At 40.1% G+C, this 19,489-nt stretch overlaps 1 protein-coding gene across 3 annotated transcripts in view; it reads left to right on the top strand.

The window, feature by feature from the left end:
* RSU1 (Ras suppressor protein 1) overlaps positions 1–19,489 on the top strand; it is a 193,461-nt gene that overhangs the window by 89,979 nt on the left and 83,993 nt on the right. For all 3 annotated transcript variants that reach the window (XM_082452944.1, XM_082452945.1, XM_082452946.1), the window contains exon 8: positions 13,979–14,111. In XM_082452944.1, coding sequence (XP_082309070.1) covers positions 13,979–14,111 — 133 coding nt within the window. The remainder of the gene's footprint in view (positions 1–13,978; positions 14,112–19,489) is intronic.

The following is a 19,489-nucleotide window of genomic DNA, read 5'->3' as shown; positions in this document are numbered from 1 at the left end:
AACATACTAGTTTACGTCTGTGGCCTGGGCTTGACTCTGGACTAACCCTAGACTAGAAAGTACTCTTGTTTATAGTAGTTTGGGATACTTACTTGCCTTTTATCACTTATACTGAAAACAAGTAAATAGTTATAAAAGTAGAAACATCAATTTTTTTCTGCTTTATTTTCTATGTGTCTTTTCTGCTATAATATATAGTTTTTGCTTTTATCATATTTCTTAAGTCCTGAAGTAGATGAATGTGTGTATATGTGCATGCACGTGTATGTGCGTATTTATACACATGGAAGTACTGTTTTCACATAGTTGTGATTTTCCTTCCATTGCATCTTACTTCTGAGCTATAGTTGTTAAACTTAAGGGAAAGTAAGTTTCCTCAAAACGCATTAACGTGGATTGTTAGTACGTAACCTAAAACACATTTGGCTTTTTTTTTTTAGCATGAATAATTTTGAATTCACTGGAAATTAAGTTACAATTGTTGCAGTTTTATTCATGTAGACTTAGCATTTGTGTCACTCACAATTCTTAATTATCATAGTACATATTTTATATGGCGCAATATCTGCACTCTTACCATCTCCAGCCTCCTCTGGGAGTGTAACACATGGCACCAAAGTAATAAAAATATAAGCTCTAGAGTGAGAAGCAAAGCCGAAACAAGCCATTTTTACATATAACTTAAGTTTAGGTTCTGTGTAGTAGGTTGATCCCTTACTTAACCTTTAATAAAATTGGATTCGAGGGTTTTTATATATAAATAAAAAATAAAGTTAATTTTGTTTCATACTTCCATATGAGCAAGTGCCTCGGAATGTATTACAATGACACTTAAACTTTAGCATTAGTCCTATTGGCTGAAAAATTGCTTTGCTTTTTAAACAACTGTTTTTGAGGTTAAGCATTAAAAAGCTAAGTTGTTGCCATTTGGGAAGGTTATTAAGATGATTATTATTAAGACTATGTGATCATATCTGTACTGATTGAATCTGCCTGTATTTGACCTTTAATCTCCTGCAAAGTTATCTAAGAAGTCATTTCCACTTTCTACATAATTTGGAAATTAAAATTTGATACAAATCTGGATATGTTTAAGACTTCATCTCCATAAACCCCTCATGCCCTGTAAACTTCCCTTAATGGGCTCTCCAGTTGTATGTGAATCTAGATCGAGATCAGATTCTTTGTGTCAGAATGTTAGTTAGCGTATTTGTACACAGGGAATCTCCAAGTACAATTTCAGATGTTGGGTGAAAAGGGAGGAATCTCAGCTCAGCTGGCCACGTGGACCTGTGTCTTCATTTGGTGCAGACATGGTGGTGTCTGGGGGGTGGCGGGAGATGGGAGTGAAGGGGGTATAATCTCCTTGCCTCCCACCCCTACCCACCTTCCCCACAAGGCAGCCTTTTGAAACCATTGGAGACACGTGAGACACTCAGAAGTGCTTTGAATCAGCCCTGAGAGTTGTAAAAGATGAGTCATGGCTGTTTCTCTGCAATATATAGATGTTTCCATTTCAGATAATAAAGATCAATTGAAATATACCAACATCCAGACCCCGGCCCTGGCACACATCACCTTTAATCTGCTCCTGCTGCCTTGCCTGGGATGCCCCACCCAGGTTGAAACCTATTCGGCCTTTTTCTCTGACCAAAATTTCCCCAGGATAATTTCAGTTCTCATAATCACATAGTGATTTTCCTGAACAATTCTGACTTAATGAAATGTTATTATTTTAAAAACAGTGATTTGTTCAATGCATAATTACACGAGATTTTATTCATTTTAAAAAGACAAATACATGATATTGCTTATATGTGGAATCTAAAAAAATGGTACAAATGAACCTATTTACAAAACAGAAATAGAGTCACAGATGTAGAAAATAAACTTATGGTTACCGGGGGGGAAAGGGAGAGGGGAGGGATAAATTGGGAGATTGGGATTGACATATACACACTACTATACATATAATAGATAACTAATAAGGACCTGCTGTATAGCACAAGGAACTCTACTCAGTACTCTGTAATGACCTGTATGGGAATAGAATCTAAAAAAGAGTAGATACATGTATAACTGAATCACTCTACAGCAAAAACTAACAAAACATTGTAAATCAACTATACTCCAATAAAAATTAATTTAAAAAAACTGTAAGGTATCAATTGAAGCAAAAGAAAAAATCCCTTGACTTTGTGTTTTGACTCTTGAATAAGGAAGTGTATGCCCTATATTCATGCAGCCTGTTAAAAGTATTCACTCTGTCATACTAATGAAAGTGTATCACCCTAACACATTACTCCGCCAGGGTATTTTAATTTAGAAAGAAAATTCCTAGAGGTAACAGTAGTGGTTCTAGATCATGGTTCTGATGAAAGGATTCTGGGCCCTGTGAGAGAGGTAAGGGATGTATCTTGTTTATGCCTCCCCAGTGTTCTTTAAACCATGTCAAATGGTTGACTCTTCCAACAATATCTCAGTACCTTTTTGCAGGAAGAGGAAAATGTTTTAAGTGTCCTGTACACAGAAGACCAAGAGCTTTGAAAGAGTCAGATAAGCTGGTCTTTGACTCCCAGCTCTGCCATTTACACTCATGCAACCTTGAACGTGGGACTCAACCTCCCTGAATGTTAGTTGTTGCTTCTTTTTTAAATGAGATAATAGTGATACTTTTCCATGCACAAGTGTTGTGACTCCTTGAAATAATATATGCAGGGCCCCTGAAGCAACACCTGGTGCCTAATACGTGCTCAGCAGTTAATAGCTATCACCTTTATGATGATGAAGACGGTAACAATAGTAAGCATTCACTAATCTATGGAGGTTTTTTTTTTTTTTTTTACATTCTTAATAGAACTGGTAATAGTATCTGAAAATTCAGATTTCTTTGTCAATACTCGAAATAGATTTAATATTTTGGGGCTGCTTTATTTGTTTTTTTATTTTTTTGTGTTTTTTTTTTTGGCTGTGCCGTGTGGCACTTGGGATCTTAGTTCCCTGACCAGGGATCAAACCCATGCCCCCTGCATTGGGAGTGCCAAGTCTTAACCACTGGACCACCAGGGAAGTCCCGGGGCTGCTTTATTTAAACTTTTAAAAACATTTGATTGCTTAAATGCTTTTTTATTGTTACAAATAAACAGGGACTTTTCTAAGTGTGGTCCCTGGACCAGACATCATCATACCCTAAGAACTTGTTAGAAGTGTAAACTTCGGGTCTCATCCAGGTCCTCCTAAATCAAAAACTCTGGAGGTTTTCCCAAGGCCTCCAGGAAATATTGATGCCCATTCAAGTTTGAGAGTCACTGCTTTAGAATATATGGGGAAACACAGTAAAGGGTGACTTTCATGATCCTACCTTCCAGAAATAACCACTGTTAAAATTATATTTCCTTCTAGTCTTTTCTCTATTTATGTGTGTATATACAGTGTGTGCGTTCTTCTAGTCTTTTTCTTATGCATATGTATATATACTTTTTAAAAACCATAGGACGATATTGTACTATGCGGGTTTTATAGTCTACATTTCCACCTTCAGTATTATGTCATGACCATTACCCCATGTCATTAAATTTTATTTGAAAATGTTTTTGACCATATGACTACGTATGATACCATTCTGAGTGTCTCATAAAATTATGATTATAATTTTAATTATATTAAAATTATATTAATCAATACATTAATTAATTAATAATTAGTAATATTAATAATTATAATTAATTATTTATTAACCAACCCCTTAGCCATTTGAGTTGTTTGCAGATGTTCTGGAGAAACACAAGCAGCGTAAGTGAAAATTTGTATTCGTGAATCACTGTGAATATCCATGATTGTATCCTTAGCATAAATTTATTACAAGGGTGGAATTACCGGGTCAAGCAGTATGAACATTGTTTTAGCTCTTACTATATATGGCCCAGTCATCTTTCAGAAAAGAGGTGCCAGTTTGTACTCTTAACAGTGTAGGGAAAGTGTGCATTCCCCAAACCAACTCTAGGAATTAGTCCTTTTGAGTATGTGTCAAGTTTGATAGGAGAATGTTTTATGAACTGTAAGTCAGTAAGATATCAGTCGACATCTCCTGGTCTTTGTCTTGGCCTACACTTTTGTACTCAGAAACATCAGTGGTAGGTGCTGTCTTAGAACTTGTCTCTTAAATGCTAAGGTTGATTTCAAAGTTTTACTCTTCCCATGTTGCCTGCCCTTCACCTCACACTGACACTACAGGGTTCCTTGAAAGGGTGTTGGAACTCTTCTCGTGTGCGCTGTGGAGCAAGCCCTCTGGGCAGCATGGGTGTCATGGTGATCCCGGGCACCTAGGGCTGCAGGGATGGAGAAGGACCAGTAGGCCTTCTAGGAGGAGAACAACGAATCGCTTTTGTCTGTAGTATCGCAAGACAATTTGGAAACACTTCATATTAAATCTTGCTAGAGAGGGAATTGTGGAAGAGACCTGAGATCGAATGTTAAGTAAGTGCTGAATTAGTGGAAATAATGTTTTATCATTACGGAGGATATCCTGTATTCGTTCAACTTCAATAGCTATGGTGAAGGCTGGTTTGTGATACCTTTTTCTTTTTTTCCTAACTTTATTGAGATATAACTGACATACAGCACTGTATAAGGTGTACAGCATAATGATTTGACTTACATATGTCATAAATGATTATCACAATGTTTAGTTAACATCCATCATTTCATATAAGTACAAATATTTTTTGAATCTTGCAGAATTTTTTTAAAAAAAATTTAATTGTGGGACTTCCCTGGTGGTGCAGTATTTAAGAATCTGCCTGCCAGTGCAGGGGACACAGGTTCAAGCCCTGGTCCGGGAAGATCCCACATGCCGCGGAGCAACTAAGCCCGTGCGCCACAACTACTGAGCCTGTGCTCTAGAGCCCGCGAGCCACAACTACTGAGCCCGTGAGCCACAGCTACTGAAGCCTGCACGCCTAGAGCCCGTGCTCCACAACAAGAGAAGCCACCGCAATGAGAAGCCTGCACATCACAAGGAAGAGTAGCCCCCGCTCGCCGTAACTAGAGAAAGTCTGCGTGTAGCAACGAAGACCCAACACAGCCAAAAATAAATAAATAAAATAAATAAATTTATCTAAAAAAAAGTTAATTGAGTTTTACACTGGGAAGAGATCTTAGAACTTATCAGTTCTGATACCATTCTTTCACAGATCAGGAAGCCAAGGTCAGGAGTGCTTCAGTGACTTGTTCAAGGGTATATAACTAGTTAATGAGAGACCTAAGAGTTGAAGCCAAATGTGCTGACTTCTTTTAATTTTTTTAAATTAATTTTTATTGGAGTATAGTTGCTTTACAATGTTTTGTTAGTTTCTGCTGTACAGCAAAGTGAATCAGTTTTACGTATACATATATCCCCTCTTTTTTTAGATTTCCTTCCCATTTCGGTCACTGCAGAGCATTGAGTTGAGTTCCCTGTGCTATACAGTAGGTTCTCATTAGTTATCTATTTTATACATAGTATCAATAGTGTATATATGTCAATCCCAATCTCCCAATTCATCCTATCCCCCCTTCCCCCATTGGTATCCATAAGTTTGTTCTCTACCTCTGTATCTCTATTTCTGCTTTGCAAATAAGTTCATCTGTACCATTTTTCTAGATTCCACAAATGTGCTGACTTCTTTTGAGATCAGTTCTTTCCCCCACTCACATCATGTGGCTCTTCATAAAATGAGACTTAACAATACGAGCTTGGAGGATACCTGTTGGTGTACAATTTCCCTAGGGAATTCTCACACATCTGTACTTGAAATGGATTACCAAAGGGTGTGATACTGTTATTGATCCTATGAGAGGTTGTGATTGCTGGAACTTATTCTTTGAACATCCATTTATTTTAGTTTATGTTGTATTATACAGGGACGTCTCCTGGGGGTCTCCAGGGTAACTGGGGCTCCCTCGGTGCTGACATTTCCAACTTCCCAGGCAGTCAGAAGGTTGTCCTTGAACTGGGGAACTTGAATGGAAGGACGATGAGGTCTAGGAGGACATTGAATGACGCAGTGCACTCCGGGAACCGACCCCTCTGGGGTGCCGCAGACGGCCACCATTTAGAAATCTTCAGTCTTCTAGGAAATGAAATCAGGCCTCCTAAATTTTATCTTGGCCCTACTTTTGATCAAAGACCACTGAGAAGCTTATGAACTTGGGGGCCCTCTCCCCGGAAGAGTGCCATTATGCAAATGTAGATTTATTTTGCATTCCATTTCAGGAGATTATGAATTCCTTGAGTGAACCTCTGTTTTAGGGAAACTGTTTTCCAGTATACGTTTTTCTCTCCTTTGCAGATTTCATTTAACATAATCATGAAAAGAGTATTTTATATTTATGTCGTGCTTTCCAATGTAGAGAACCATTTTGTCCACTTTTGGGCCCCTGTCCACAATCCTATCAATCGGTACTATTATCCCCACTTGGCAGGTGAGAAACCTGAAGCTCAGAAAACACAAGGATTTCCCTAAAGTCCTTTGGTCACAAAGCCAGTGAACGGTACTTGGCATCTGGAGCCAGGTCTTCTGGCCAGATCCACTGGGCTTTTGTCTATACTGCCTGACATTACATCAACAATAACATGGAAATCTGGCAAGCAAAAATAAGATTACCTCCCACATTTAGAAGAATGATGGGGAAACCCTACGCAAATGCCAGGTTTACAACATGAATTATTTATGGTGCAGCCATGGAGAGAAAGGGACTTGCAGGATAAAGCAGCAATGGTGGTGTGCACTGGGGAGACCCACTGCTCTGTTGCTGGGTAATCGTATTTACAAGTGACTGAAAGACCCTTCTATTCCATCTTACCCTGGAGCACAGATATCAAATGGCCAAGAAGGGCACCAGGGGGAAACTGTAAAATGATATTTTTCTTCATGGGTTAAAAGGGCTTCTGGACTCATTCACACCGACACACATAAATCAGATGCCACTTTTGTTGGAGCCATTTGGCAGGGTGTTTGGCTTTCTCAAAAAAAATCTTTTTTATTTAAATTGTACTCTTCCCTTGACTAGATCAGAAGAGTAACAGTTTTAGTATGTTTCACACAGCAGCAACGCTTTGTATGTATTAAGTGAACAAAATGCCTGTTTTAAAAATGTGTTGCCAGAAGGCTAAGCAGACAATTGCCAGAATGGCAGTGTGGCCTCGAATTCCCCGCAGAATAAATTTGAGAGCTGTCATGAGACATCCCAGCTTACTTTGATTGCATCGATGGTGCACAGAAAAAGAAGCAGCCTCAGACCCCCCCTTCTCCATCCAGTTAGGGTTTAGCAGATCATCATCTATAAAGCGTGCTGTTCCCTGCAGTAGGGTGATGCTGTTTTAAATAAAAGCCACCGCCTTTGTACTAATTAGCGCCCATCACGTATTCTGAATTGTTTTTGATGATTTCCTTTCCATGCACCTTATTCTTATTTAATTATAAAAATAATCCGTACTTGTAATCACATGGAGTCCTCGAAAAAGAAAATTAATAGTTTACCCTTTATTCTGCTGGTTCAATTCCCTTTCCCACCTTAATTTCCCCTCTTTGAGGAAAACCAGTATTAACAATTTGATGTGTATCCTACTCTTCTCTTTTTTTCACGTAAACATTTCCTCATATACATAATATGGGATTTCTTTCTTCTGTATTTTTTCAATAATGAAATCATAGCAAACTTAGTACACCCTTAATTTTTAAGAATTAGAGTGTAGCTCTCTTTCTAGGTCAAAACATACAAATCTATGTCATTCATTTTAATACGTGGAAACATTTCGTTGGGTGGCTGTAGCATACATTATTCTGCTTCTCACCTATAGGTGAACATTCTGGTTGTTTCCAGTGTTTTACTACAGCAAACATTTATTATTACAATATGAGCATCATTTTATAAGCTTTATGATCATTTTCCATTCAGTGAAGCATGTTGCTAAAGAAGTGAAAAAGGTAGAAACCTTCCATCTCCAGCTGTCATCTATAATCATGCACTTCTATAATTAGTAGCCTCTTACATAGTAATAAAATCTTAGAGGTTTATGTGCAGGATATCTCTTTATATCTGGAGCGGCCCTAGAAGTAGCTTTTATTTTGCGTTGGAGTCATTTGTGGTTAGCTTCTGTGTATGGATTCACTGCAGAGCAGAGGTGATCTTTCAGCTGTCATAATGTCCCATCTAGACCCCTTCAACAGTGAATCAATTACTTGGGTTTGGGCAAATCCAGTATACTGATGATAGACTACCCAATCAACCATGGTTTGCTAGTTTTACCTTGTTAGACCGTAGCCTTAGATTTTCCTGAGTGAGAGAGCCTGGGTTTTAGGGTGAATTAATTTAAAACGCGTTCTGTGGTATTTTGGAATTAGGGAGGGAGGGAACGATGCTTTGATGACGTGAACAATTTGCCCAGATTGCCTCGATTGCTTAATATCCGATAAGTGATGTTACTGGCCACATGGTTCCGGGTTTTGAGTACTCAGGAAGAATTCTTATCATCAGTATGATTATGAAAACAACCAATTTCCATACGTGAAAGCCAGCGCCTGCTTCTTAATGGGGCCACAATGCCTGTTGCATCCCATCACACGTATAACTAGCGAGGAGAATGACAGTTTTGCACGATTGTAGCCTTTACAAAATAACAGTTGCACGGCAAAGCAGCCGTACTTGAGGCTCTTGAAAGAAGCGTACGTGGTCCTTTTGCAGGTAATAAAATGGAAAATCCAATTTGCAATTGCAGAAGCAGCCTCTGAGTGACAAATGATCTTCAGGGCAGCGCCGGGCAGAGGGTCACCACTAATCACGGCGCAGGCTGGCTCCCCGCGTGGCCCGGGCCTCCCCACTGGAGAGGGAGCGGAGGGAGTCTGTGTCGGGGAGTCAGCCAGCGTGTCCGCGGATGCTCCACTTTCTAGCTTATTAGATCCTCTTTGTCACGGTGCTTAATCCTGCCGTCTGATCCTTGTTAGAACAGCACCAGAGCGCCCGTTCAGGCTTCTAATCAAGGAGGTGGGCGCGGGCTCCTAACTAGAGCCAGCGAAGCGTGCGGCGAGTTAGGGCTCCTGCAGCCTGACTGACGGGCTGAGATGCTTCCTGCATGTTATTACTGGAAAGGGAACCCGCCTCGGACGGCTGACGGAGGGGCTCGGCTGAGGCCAGAGTAACCTGTTGCTGAGCCCATCGGGGGGCAGGTGTCAGCTTTTCCCACGGGATAATGGCCGAGCTCCACGCGTCGTCTTAGCCCTCTTCTGAAATTGCCAGCCTTCAGAGCGAAGTGAAAGAGCCAGAGACACAGAGCCGGCTGGGAGGGCCACAGCTGCGCAGAAGCAGGTACCGTGTCCTCCACCAGTGACATGAACTCAGAGAACAAAATCAGCACATCCTGTCGCCCCGAGCCTGCTTGTAGCTGGGAAGAGTCGGCGCTGGGTTTGGCTTGTGCGGTTTCCAGCTCTGCCATCTGTAATAGTTGCCTGCTTTAAGGTGTGCTGTGGGCATTAAGCATGGGTTTCATGGTGCTTTGTTAAAAAAAAAAAAAAAAAAAAAAATGCACAGCATCTACCACAACGCTACTGTTTGGTTCCCGCCCCCGCCATCGTTCTTTTCTGTTAGGCTTCCCAGTTCTGGTATTCTGTGAAGCACCTGTGAATCTGAAGTCTGTCTGATACTAACTCTGACTTAGGGTTGTTTGATAATAAAATAAATAAATGGGGGAGGGGAGGGTAACCCCTCCCTCCGCCCTCCCCTCCCTCAGCTGGGATGTACAGATGAGGTGGAAGTGATAGAAATGAAATTGCTCGTGAAGAGCCTCTGGTCCTTTGTGCGTACCCCAACTTCCAGACATCAGCTGAAGACCCCTTTGCCCCGAAGGGGACGCGCCCAGCTCCCCTCCTGTGTTTCCTGCGCGCTCCGGTTAGCGGCCGTCACTAGCACTCCCCTCTGCCTCTGCTGTCTCCATGGACGGTGCTTAAATAGAGACGTTGCTAGGCACTGACAGGTCTCCGGGGGCTTAGAGGCTTCAGACGAGACGGCCCAGGGAACATAGCTGACCTTTCTTGACACTGTTCCCCCAGGTCTGTCCTGCACGTGTGGCAAGCGGGGAGCATCGAAGTTTAGCATGTTATTCTCGGAGGATTACCGCTAACAAGACCGCCGGCTTAGTCAGAGGCTGTTACTAAGTGAGCGAGAGGCCGTGTACGTTCCAAAGTGGGTTTGTAGGCTGTTGGTAGGAGCACGCCGGCTCTTCCTTTCTGCGCCTGTATGTAAATCTCAAGGATAATCCGTTCAAACCTGCTCATAATGTCTGTACTTTTGGAGTAGTGGGCAAAGCTTGGACCTGGGTGGGAGGAAGCTGGTGGTGCCGCCTGGGAAAGAAGAGAGGGTCGTCTTCTTCTCACTGTCCCCAGGCAAACCTGGAATAGCTGAGGCTTGTCTTTGAGGTCCTTCCTAGACCCTTTCCCTAGTCCACGTTGCTCTCAGATTGACCCAGAGCCCTGAAAATGCAGCGTGCTGAGAAATCATCTGTGCTCCAAACGTAACCACCTCCCCTCCCCTTCCCACCCTTCTTCCCCAGAGTTAAAAAAAAAAAAAAAAAATCATATTCCTGTGATACGCATCTGAACCAGAGGTTAAAAGGAAAACAATCCAGTTGAGTAAATTCGTGGTAATATGTGAACGACAGGGAGCCCTGGAAGCTTGTTCAACAGATACAACTCTACCCACTGGAAATTTAGACCGGATTTTTCATTAGAATAACCAGTTTGGGGGGGAGGGGATGAGGAGGAAAGAGATTTAGATCAGAACCGCCTTTATCAGGGAGATCCCCTTTGCTTAGGAATTGGTTCACTTCCTTATGTAATACATGGTTTCCAGGGCTTTTTTTGGAAACCATATCTTTTTTCCAAAGGTCTCATGTATTATTTCTTTTCGTAGTTGATTCCATGCTGATGTCAGTGGGCAGGGCCCGGAGGCTGGAAGATGATACTGTGTAAGCGTAGGTTGTCTACGAGGTGAATGTTTTAAGAGAGACGCTTTTACCCCTAGTGCCTCCGCCCCCAGCTTTTTAGTGAATTGCTTACCCCGTGGTTACTGTCACCTGGTAGCTCAGGCAGTCCCTCAGTGACCATGCTCCCTAAGAACAGGGGACAGCATCACACACTCTGTGTTTAAGACAGGACAGTTCAGAAATACAGACTTGTTTTAAATAGAAGACTTTTTCCAGAAATTTCTATTACGTTCATTTTTAGGAAATGTGGAAATTGGAGAAGAAGTAATGAGACAGTGATACGGACAAGAGGACATAGAGTATAGAGGAAATGAGAATTACAGTGAAATTTAACCAGGCGATCAGTTTGATTCTCGGGAAGCTGAAAACCCCTTCCTTTCTCCAAGTAAAGATAAAAACAAAATATATAAATGGCAGTCCATTGCCAACAAGGTTACACCCTGGTAGGATACTACTCAGCTAAACCGAATATGTGCGACGTTTGGATTTCCATTTATCCCAAGCAGTTTTCTGACTCATGGTTGAGAGAATAAAGCTCATTAATTTCTCAAGTGATTTAATATCTGACTAATGATGTTTAACCATTAAGATGAGGAAATTGACAATATTGATAATCTTGGAGAGAAATGTATCTGCTTATTTTTGTACTTAACCACCAGCAGATTCTAAGTAGCTTTGGAAAGATCATGATGAATTACTTGCTCTTAATATTTAGTAATATCTGCTGTCTTTAGAAGCATTTTATGAAATGGTAATCACTTTTATATTGGTCTTTTCTTTCTCCATTATTCTGAATAGTTGCAAGTTCATAGAGGCACACCTCAGAGATTATTGTAGTTTGGATTTCAGACCACCGCAATAAAGCAAATATCACAATAAAGGCGTTCACACCAGTTTGTTGGTTTCCCAGTACATATAAAAATTATGTTTACACTATACTGTAGTCTGTTAAATGTGCAGTAGCATTATGTCTAAAATAACAATGTACATACTTTAATTAAAAAATAATTTATTGCTTAAAAATGCTAACCATCATCTGAGCCTTCAGTGACTTGTAGTAGTAACATCAAAGATCACTGACCACAGATCACTATAACATATATAATAATAATGAAAAGGATATTGCAAGAATTACCAAAATGTGACACAGAGACACAAAGTAAGCAAATGATGTTGGAAAAATGGTACCGGCAGACTTGTTGGACATCGGGTTGCCACAAATCTTCACTTTATAAAAAATGCAATATCTGCAAACCACAATAAAGTGAAGCGTGATAAAACAAGGTCTGCCCGTATAACAAAAAGAAGACAGATTCAAGGTATCGATTCTTTTGTTTTAAGAAGAAATACTACATCATCCTAGTAAACATTATCTTTTCATTTCCAAAGCTCAGATTAGCTAGGAAATTGATGTGCTTTGTGCAATGCTTGCATCCTAGAATATGTTTTCCTTATCCTGAAGTTCTCATTTATGACAATATTGGCCGTAGAGCCTGAGAACAGGACAGATATGGCACTTTGGTTGTGTCCTGGGAAGAATAATTGCTTGGTGTCTTTGCTCAAAAAACCTTGGACTGTAGACCAGGGGTCTGCAAATGGACTTCTTCCATAGGACTTTTAGGGAAAGGATTTCAGTGAGTCTGCCAAGTAAACCACATACAGCTCTGCTGTGTAACGTCTGTCCTGTGTCTTTCATAGGCAAGCAGGTTCTAGGAAGCTCTTTCTCACGCTGCCTTTTCCATTTTTAAATATACCAAACAGAAAAACATATATAGAGAGAGTTGACTGATCCATCCATCAACAGGTGGTACCCAGATGCTGGCTGCCTTCATTTACTCATCCTTGGTTGATCTAGGTTGACATGTAACCTGATAGCTTCACCAAACATTGTAGGAAAAAATAAGAGATTTGGAGTCAGAAGGCTTAGATTCAAATCCCCACTCTGACATTTTCTGATCTTGGACATATTACTTAATTTCCCCCCAAGTTTCCATTTCTTTGTCTATAAAGCGATGTCAATTACTGACCTTAGGGATTGTTGGAGAATCAAAGGAGGAAATGCTTTTTACAGGTAATTTGTCAACTGGTAAGGGCTGTACACGTGTGCGTTTTTACCCTCACCATGTTGATGAGACTCATTTAGTGCTGATTCTGAGGTGTGCTTATGGTACCCGAATGAGGCAATAATAATTCTACTTGGGCAGTATTCGTATCTTTCTTCACTCGTGTCCTGCTTTGATGAAAAGTGGTGTTGATTGGTTCAGGTTTATTTTATTTTGTTTTATTTTTTGAATTTAATTTTATTTATTTTTTTATACAGCAGGTTCTTATTAGTTATCCATTTTATACACATCAGTGTATACATGTCAATCCCAATCTCCCAATTCATCACACCACCACCACCGCCCCACCCCCGCCACTTTCCCGCCTTGGTGTCCATACATTTGTTCTCTACATCTTTGCCTGTTTCTGCCCTGCAAACCGGTTCATCTGTACCATTTTTCTGGGTTCCACATGGGTCAGGTTTAGATCAGATTGGACAAGTGGTGATGCACGCTGTCAAGATGGAATTTGGGGAGGTTCTGCTTTTTAATGGTTCTCTCCATCTTGGAGGGCCATTGTTGTCTCTGTAGCAAACACTTGGAAAAATGAAGCAAATGCTTCATTTGCAAGAATTCCAAGTTTACTTCCTTCTTACCTCTTTCCTCTACTCCCTCTCTGCTCCATCCCTCCCTCCCTTCCTTCCTTCCTTCTTAATTTCTTAGGCTAGTGTACAATCACTGACATGGCATGTATATCAGTGATGACTCGGGGTAAAACTTTTTAAAAGAAATCAAATGACTCAAAAAATGCTTATGGTTGTGCTATGGTTACTGGGCAGTAATTACTTCTTAGATTTGATTTCTGTTGGTTGGATGACCTTCACCTTTTTTTTTTTTTCTTCCCCCTCCTTCTTTTTAGGAAACTTGGATTTAACTGGTCAGAAGCAGATATTCAAAGCAGAGAACAATCCCTGGGTTACCCCCATTGCTGACCAATTCCAGCTTGGTGTGTCCCATGTGTTTGAATACATCCGCTCTGAGACGTACAAATAGTAAGTAAAACTATGATTTTCTGAAATAGACTGGTTTTACAGTATTCATAATTATGCCATTTTTAAAAACCTATCGTGTGATCTTGTCATTGGTGGCCCCGAGCTCAGAGCATTTTAAAATTTTTTTATTAATAACCACATGTAATTGTCTGTTATTTATAGATTATTTTTAATTGATATTTTCAAAGGGAATTTATACCAATTTTGTTTAGAAATCTTTTAAGGTATTAAATTGGCTGACTATGCATTGGCACTAAGGAGATTCACCAAATACATGAAGATCAGAACATACTTTTTTCTCCTTTGAATGTAAAGAATAACAGATGTTATGAACAAAATTGTTAAGTGGTTTCTTTATAAAATCAGTAGGGAATACGAAGAAAGCATCATCCTATTCTTCAGAAGCTTTTACTCTAGTGAGATACTAATCTCTCTAAGAGAAGAGGTAAGGCAGAAGAGAAGGAGGAGGAATCAGCTAGCTTAAGTCATAGCATCAAAATCTCTCAAGTCCTCCCCTCTGGTCAAGGGCACCTGCGGGGACCCAGCCTTAAAACCAAACTACTCCCACCTCTTTCTTCCTCAGTTTGTCCGGATTGGAAGGAATTCTACCACCCCCACCTACTCTGTTGTTACTATTAATCTTCTGTCCTTATTTCCCCCTCATCCACTCCCCAAGCCCAAATTGAAGTGAGCATTTCTCTCAATGCTTCAGTGACCCCTAACACCGAAATCCCGTCACCGCTAGTTTTAAGCAAATGCAAATGACTTGAAACAGTTCGTAGTCAGGTTTAATCTGTTCCTGTGTCTGGTACCAACTTTTGAGAATTTAATATCCCAGCTCTTAGAGAAGACCTAGGAGATCATTAAAAGTTCCATTCAGTTTGGAGTCTCCCATTTTTTGGTACCAGAAATACGCTCCCCCCGCAAACTCAGCACAGCTCTCTCGGAATCTGTGTTGGGACAGTGGGTCAGACTTAACTGACGGGGCACAGTCCTTGCCTGTGAGTGGCCAGCTGTGGCTCTGGTAGCACATGTCCCCGTATGCCATGCTCCTGGTTACACATCTGGGACCCCTCATGGTATATTTCCATCTGACAGAATCACAGAGAAGATGAGCTGTGGAAGAAGAATGGTGTTCAGGGGAAATAGACTAAAATTGCCAAAATGATGGCATATCCTCCTATGCGAATGCAGCGTAAAGCATGGTTTAGATTTCTTCGAAGATGATACCTTAACATTTTTTTTTGATACCTTAATATTTAGCATATGTCGTAAGACTTACTTAAGAGTAAAATGAGAGATGTATAAGGCTATGTGTTATTGTGTCATGAACCGCATAGATACGTGCAATTATTATAGATACATAGTTTTTTTTAAAAGAATGAACATAGCTCTGCCTTGAAAATTTGTTTAATTATGAAAATGTGTGAAAATATAGTTGCAAATGAAGTTTATCGTTCATCTGGTTTCTCTTAAATTGTTAATCGTTGCTAGCATTGGCTTTAGATAGACTCTAATTTTTCGTTAGTAAATGGGGGGTTATGTAGAGCTTGGTTTATAGGGTATGCTTTTAGAAAACCATTGTATACGATACCTACAGAAAAATAAATAAGCTCCTGTTATTCTAGAATTGGGGGAAATGCTCTGTTGTTTTTTCTGGTTAACAGTTTTTTAATTTACCATACACTAATTTAGAATTTACAGAGAATTAGAATACACTGCGTATGAAAGTGCTTCTCATTTTAATTTCATTTGAAAAGATTACATTGTGAATGTATGGATTTTGTATTACCTTTGAGTCATTAGGCTATTAATCACCGTTATATGCTGTTCCAAACTATTGCCGTTTATTTGAACATCGTTAGGATTCTGGATGAGTGAGTGGTGTGTTGCATTGACTGAGTTTATTGGTAAGTTATTTGAAAGGGAATCTGGGACACATTTTAATCTGTGACATATTTGATGTATATATTCTTGTCTGTTTTATTAGCATCTTATATTTAAGGATCAGAGTAAGCAGTTTGCCTATTAGCTTATTTTTTATGTGTTTGTTTTCCTCGTGGAGAGTTATCTTTTGTCCAGTTAAATCAACATTAGAAAGCTTAAACAAGCACGGGAGAGCCATTGTCCCCTTTCTAGGGGGACCAATCAGTACTCTGTTCGCTGCTTTTAGAAGAGTCTGTGTGAGCCTCTGCTGGGAGAATGCACTTGACATTAAACTCCTGGGGGCAGGGACCTCCCTTAAAGTGAATTCCCTTAGAGTTTTCCCCTTCTCTCCTCCTTGGGAAAGAAGAATGTTAACCACTTCCTGTATCCCAGCTTTCTGCCCTCCTGTTCTCCCAATGAAGTAGTTCCCTTCATTCCTGGATCAAACATACCAGCCAGAAACATGGACTGTGGACTAAGTAAGACACTGCCTCAAGCTCTTAGTCTTTTTAAAAAGATGCTTGTACAAAAATGGCACCACTATGTTTCACTGATGTTTTAAATTTAAGGTCCTCTTTTACATGAATAGGTATATGTTAGTATATCCTCATGTAACTAGAACCCAACTTAATTCTTTCATTTTTTTAAGCAGCCACTTCATAATTAGAGGACTTTTAGTATCCTTCTCAACTCTCTGAAAAAAAAAAAAAACTCTAATTAGCAGATATTTGGCTACTTTTGTAAAGCTGTACACGTCAGGACTTGCAAGGAGGCAATTAATTCGTTACACCTGTATTTTTTTAAACAAGGCATATGTCTCAATCAGTACCTCAGTCTTAGATCCTTTATTCTGAAACCTGTGGTTTCTAATCTTCACTTCCTTGTCTCTTTTTATATCAGTCACGTACATCCCTTCCAATGAAAAAATCCTTTTTTTAATATTGATCTTTAGCCTGTCATAAAAGCATATTTTATTTTATTTATTTATTTTTTAGAAATTTATTTATTTATTTGTTTGTTTTTGGCTGTGTTGGGTCTTCGTTGCTGTGCGTGGGCTTCTCATTGCAGTGGCTTCTCTTGTTGTGGAGCATGGGCTCCAGGCGTGTGGGCTTCAGTAGTTGTGGCACACAGGCTCAGTAGTTGTGGCTCGCAGGCTCTAGAGTGCAGGCTCAGTAGCTGTGGCACACGGGTTTAGTTGCTCCGCAGCATGTGGAATCTTCCCGGACCAGGGCTTGAACCTGTGTCCCCTGCATTGGCAGGCGGACTCTTAAGCACTGCGCCACCAGGGAAGCCCATAAAAGCATATTTTAAATTTTTATTCTGGCACTTAAAATACCAGTGAATCTCCTTCCTCTTTTTTCCTTTTTACCAATCGACCCATTACCTAAATGAGAGCATTGAGAACTCACCAGCACATTTTATATCCCTTCATGTCCATGGTTGAAGTTCAAGGTGACCTTCCTGTTCTAAGCACATCCTGAGAGGCCTTCCAAGTCTCGAGCAGCGACAGGCAGGGAAGATGGATGATACGATTTCCAGATTCTAACGGACTCCAGGAGGAGACGTGGATGTTTGAAACAAAACAGGGAAGTTGGTGTTTAGGAAGAATTAAAATACTTGGCAGTGATTTAAGCTGATGAAGATGAAGCAGGAGGGGATGTGGGCAGGTGTGGCTGGGAGGATGCCAAGGTGTGATTCTTCAGGAGATTGTTCTTTTGAGTACATTTGGGGCATTCATCACGCCCTCATCATTCCTCAGATGGAGGTTGCTCTTTGTTCATTTATCGTACTTTCAGCAAAGGGAACATACTGGCTGGTGTCATTGCTTTGCCCGCTCATTGTCACTTATTCCCTCTGTTAAAATAATTTGCTCCGTCTGGATGTTGAGGAGCAAACCCTACAGGTGCGTTAGCGTTTTCGGGCTGTTGTTGAGTAACTTCTTCCAGGCAGAATTATGATGGGAGAGTCACCGCTTGTTAAGTTTCCAGAAGGCAGATTTTTTTTTTTTTTTTTTTTTTTTTTTTTGTCCCCGGGAGAAGTCAGATTGGAATCAGGATCCTTGACAAGATTCTTTGTGAAAGGGAGTAACTCGCACTTTTCACATTTCCATCAAGGAAGGTGGATAGAAACCGCAAGCCGTTTTAAAAACTGACACGCTAACTCTTAACAAAAGAAGAGGTTTGACAAATGTTAAGCTGAAAATGTGTCGGTTGAAAGCGACATTTGGAAAACAGGCTTCCTCGTGAAGGCTGCAATTTGTAAGGCATGGCAGTCCTAAAGCCTCGTCTCCAGCCTGGCATAACGCAAAAGGTGCTCCCCCATCATTTTTCCTGTCTTGTGACTTGCTTTGCACACCAGAGAAAGGTGCCACGCTCACTTGCTTTTCTGTTTCGTTGTTTAGTCTTAAATGAAGATGTTTGTACTTTTATTAATATTACTTAACGGAAACATTTTAACTAAGCAGTGTTTGGTGAATGGTGAGCACTGATGGGGAAAATGCTAGCAATTTCTCCTGCCTGGAAGTCTAACAAAATAAATCATCCTGTTTAGCTAGCTTGTAAGGAGGAATAAGTGCTTTGATTCTGCTGCATATGGTTTCTCAGGCTGTTTTACTTGTAGAATTAAAACGAAGTGATGTTTTCTTGTTTTCTGCGGTATGGGCAAACCTAGTAGAGGCTGGAATGGGCATACATGGGCTTTATTAAACAACTACTATATCCCCTAGTGGCTGCTGTCTCAGAAGATCCTTAAATAACAGATATATCTGGTCTACCAAAAGGCTAAAGAATTTCCAACTTAGTAGGTGATCCCATTTATGTAAGACAGCCCTTTGCAGAAGGAAATCCTGTCTAACAAAACTCTTTAAAACCTTTTTATCTTTCTGGTGAAGTATAAATGAATGCACGGAATGAGCATGGTTTTATAATATCACAGAAGGCTGCAGGAGCAGGTTAATCTGCCAGGACCTTGCTAGCAGTTAGTGAATTTTTTACATAGTGACAATAGGTGTGCAAGACGACAAAGACTTTTCTCTTTCATTACTGTATCTGAAAATAGCTCCAGGTAAGCCAGAGAAACACAGTATTTCTTTACAGTAGACATGAAAAAGAAGAACCAATTTTTCCTAAAGCTTTTGACATAAAGATTGTTTTTATTTTTAAAAGTTGACTGTGTACTGTGCTCCTGGTAATTTATATTTCCTTTATAGATGCTACATATGTATATTGCGGTTCTTTCTTTAAGTTAATGAATGTATTCTCACATTTCCTCCATAATACAAAATATGATTCAAACTTTTGACATCTCTGCACCTATTTGCATACAAATGTGCTGCATTTAACGAACCTTGCTAAGAAATATCAAAGAGAAAAGGGAAACCCATAAAATATGTTGTATTTCAGGTAGTATTGTGTCATACCCCTCATTTCATGTTCACTTTAAATGATAAAACT

This window comes from Balaenoptera physalus (genome assembly GCF_965194825.1).
Source record: "Balaenoptera physalus genome assembly, chromosome: 2".
NCBI lineage: Eukaryota > Metazoa > Chordata > Mammalia > Artiodactyla > Balaenopteridae > Balaenoptera > Balaenoptera physalus.
Note: the sequence above shows the minus strand (reverse complement) of the source record. Positions and strands in the feature narration are given on the sequence as shown.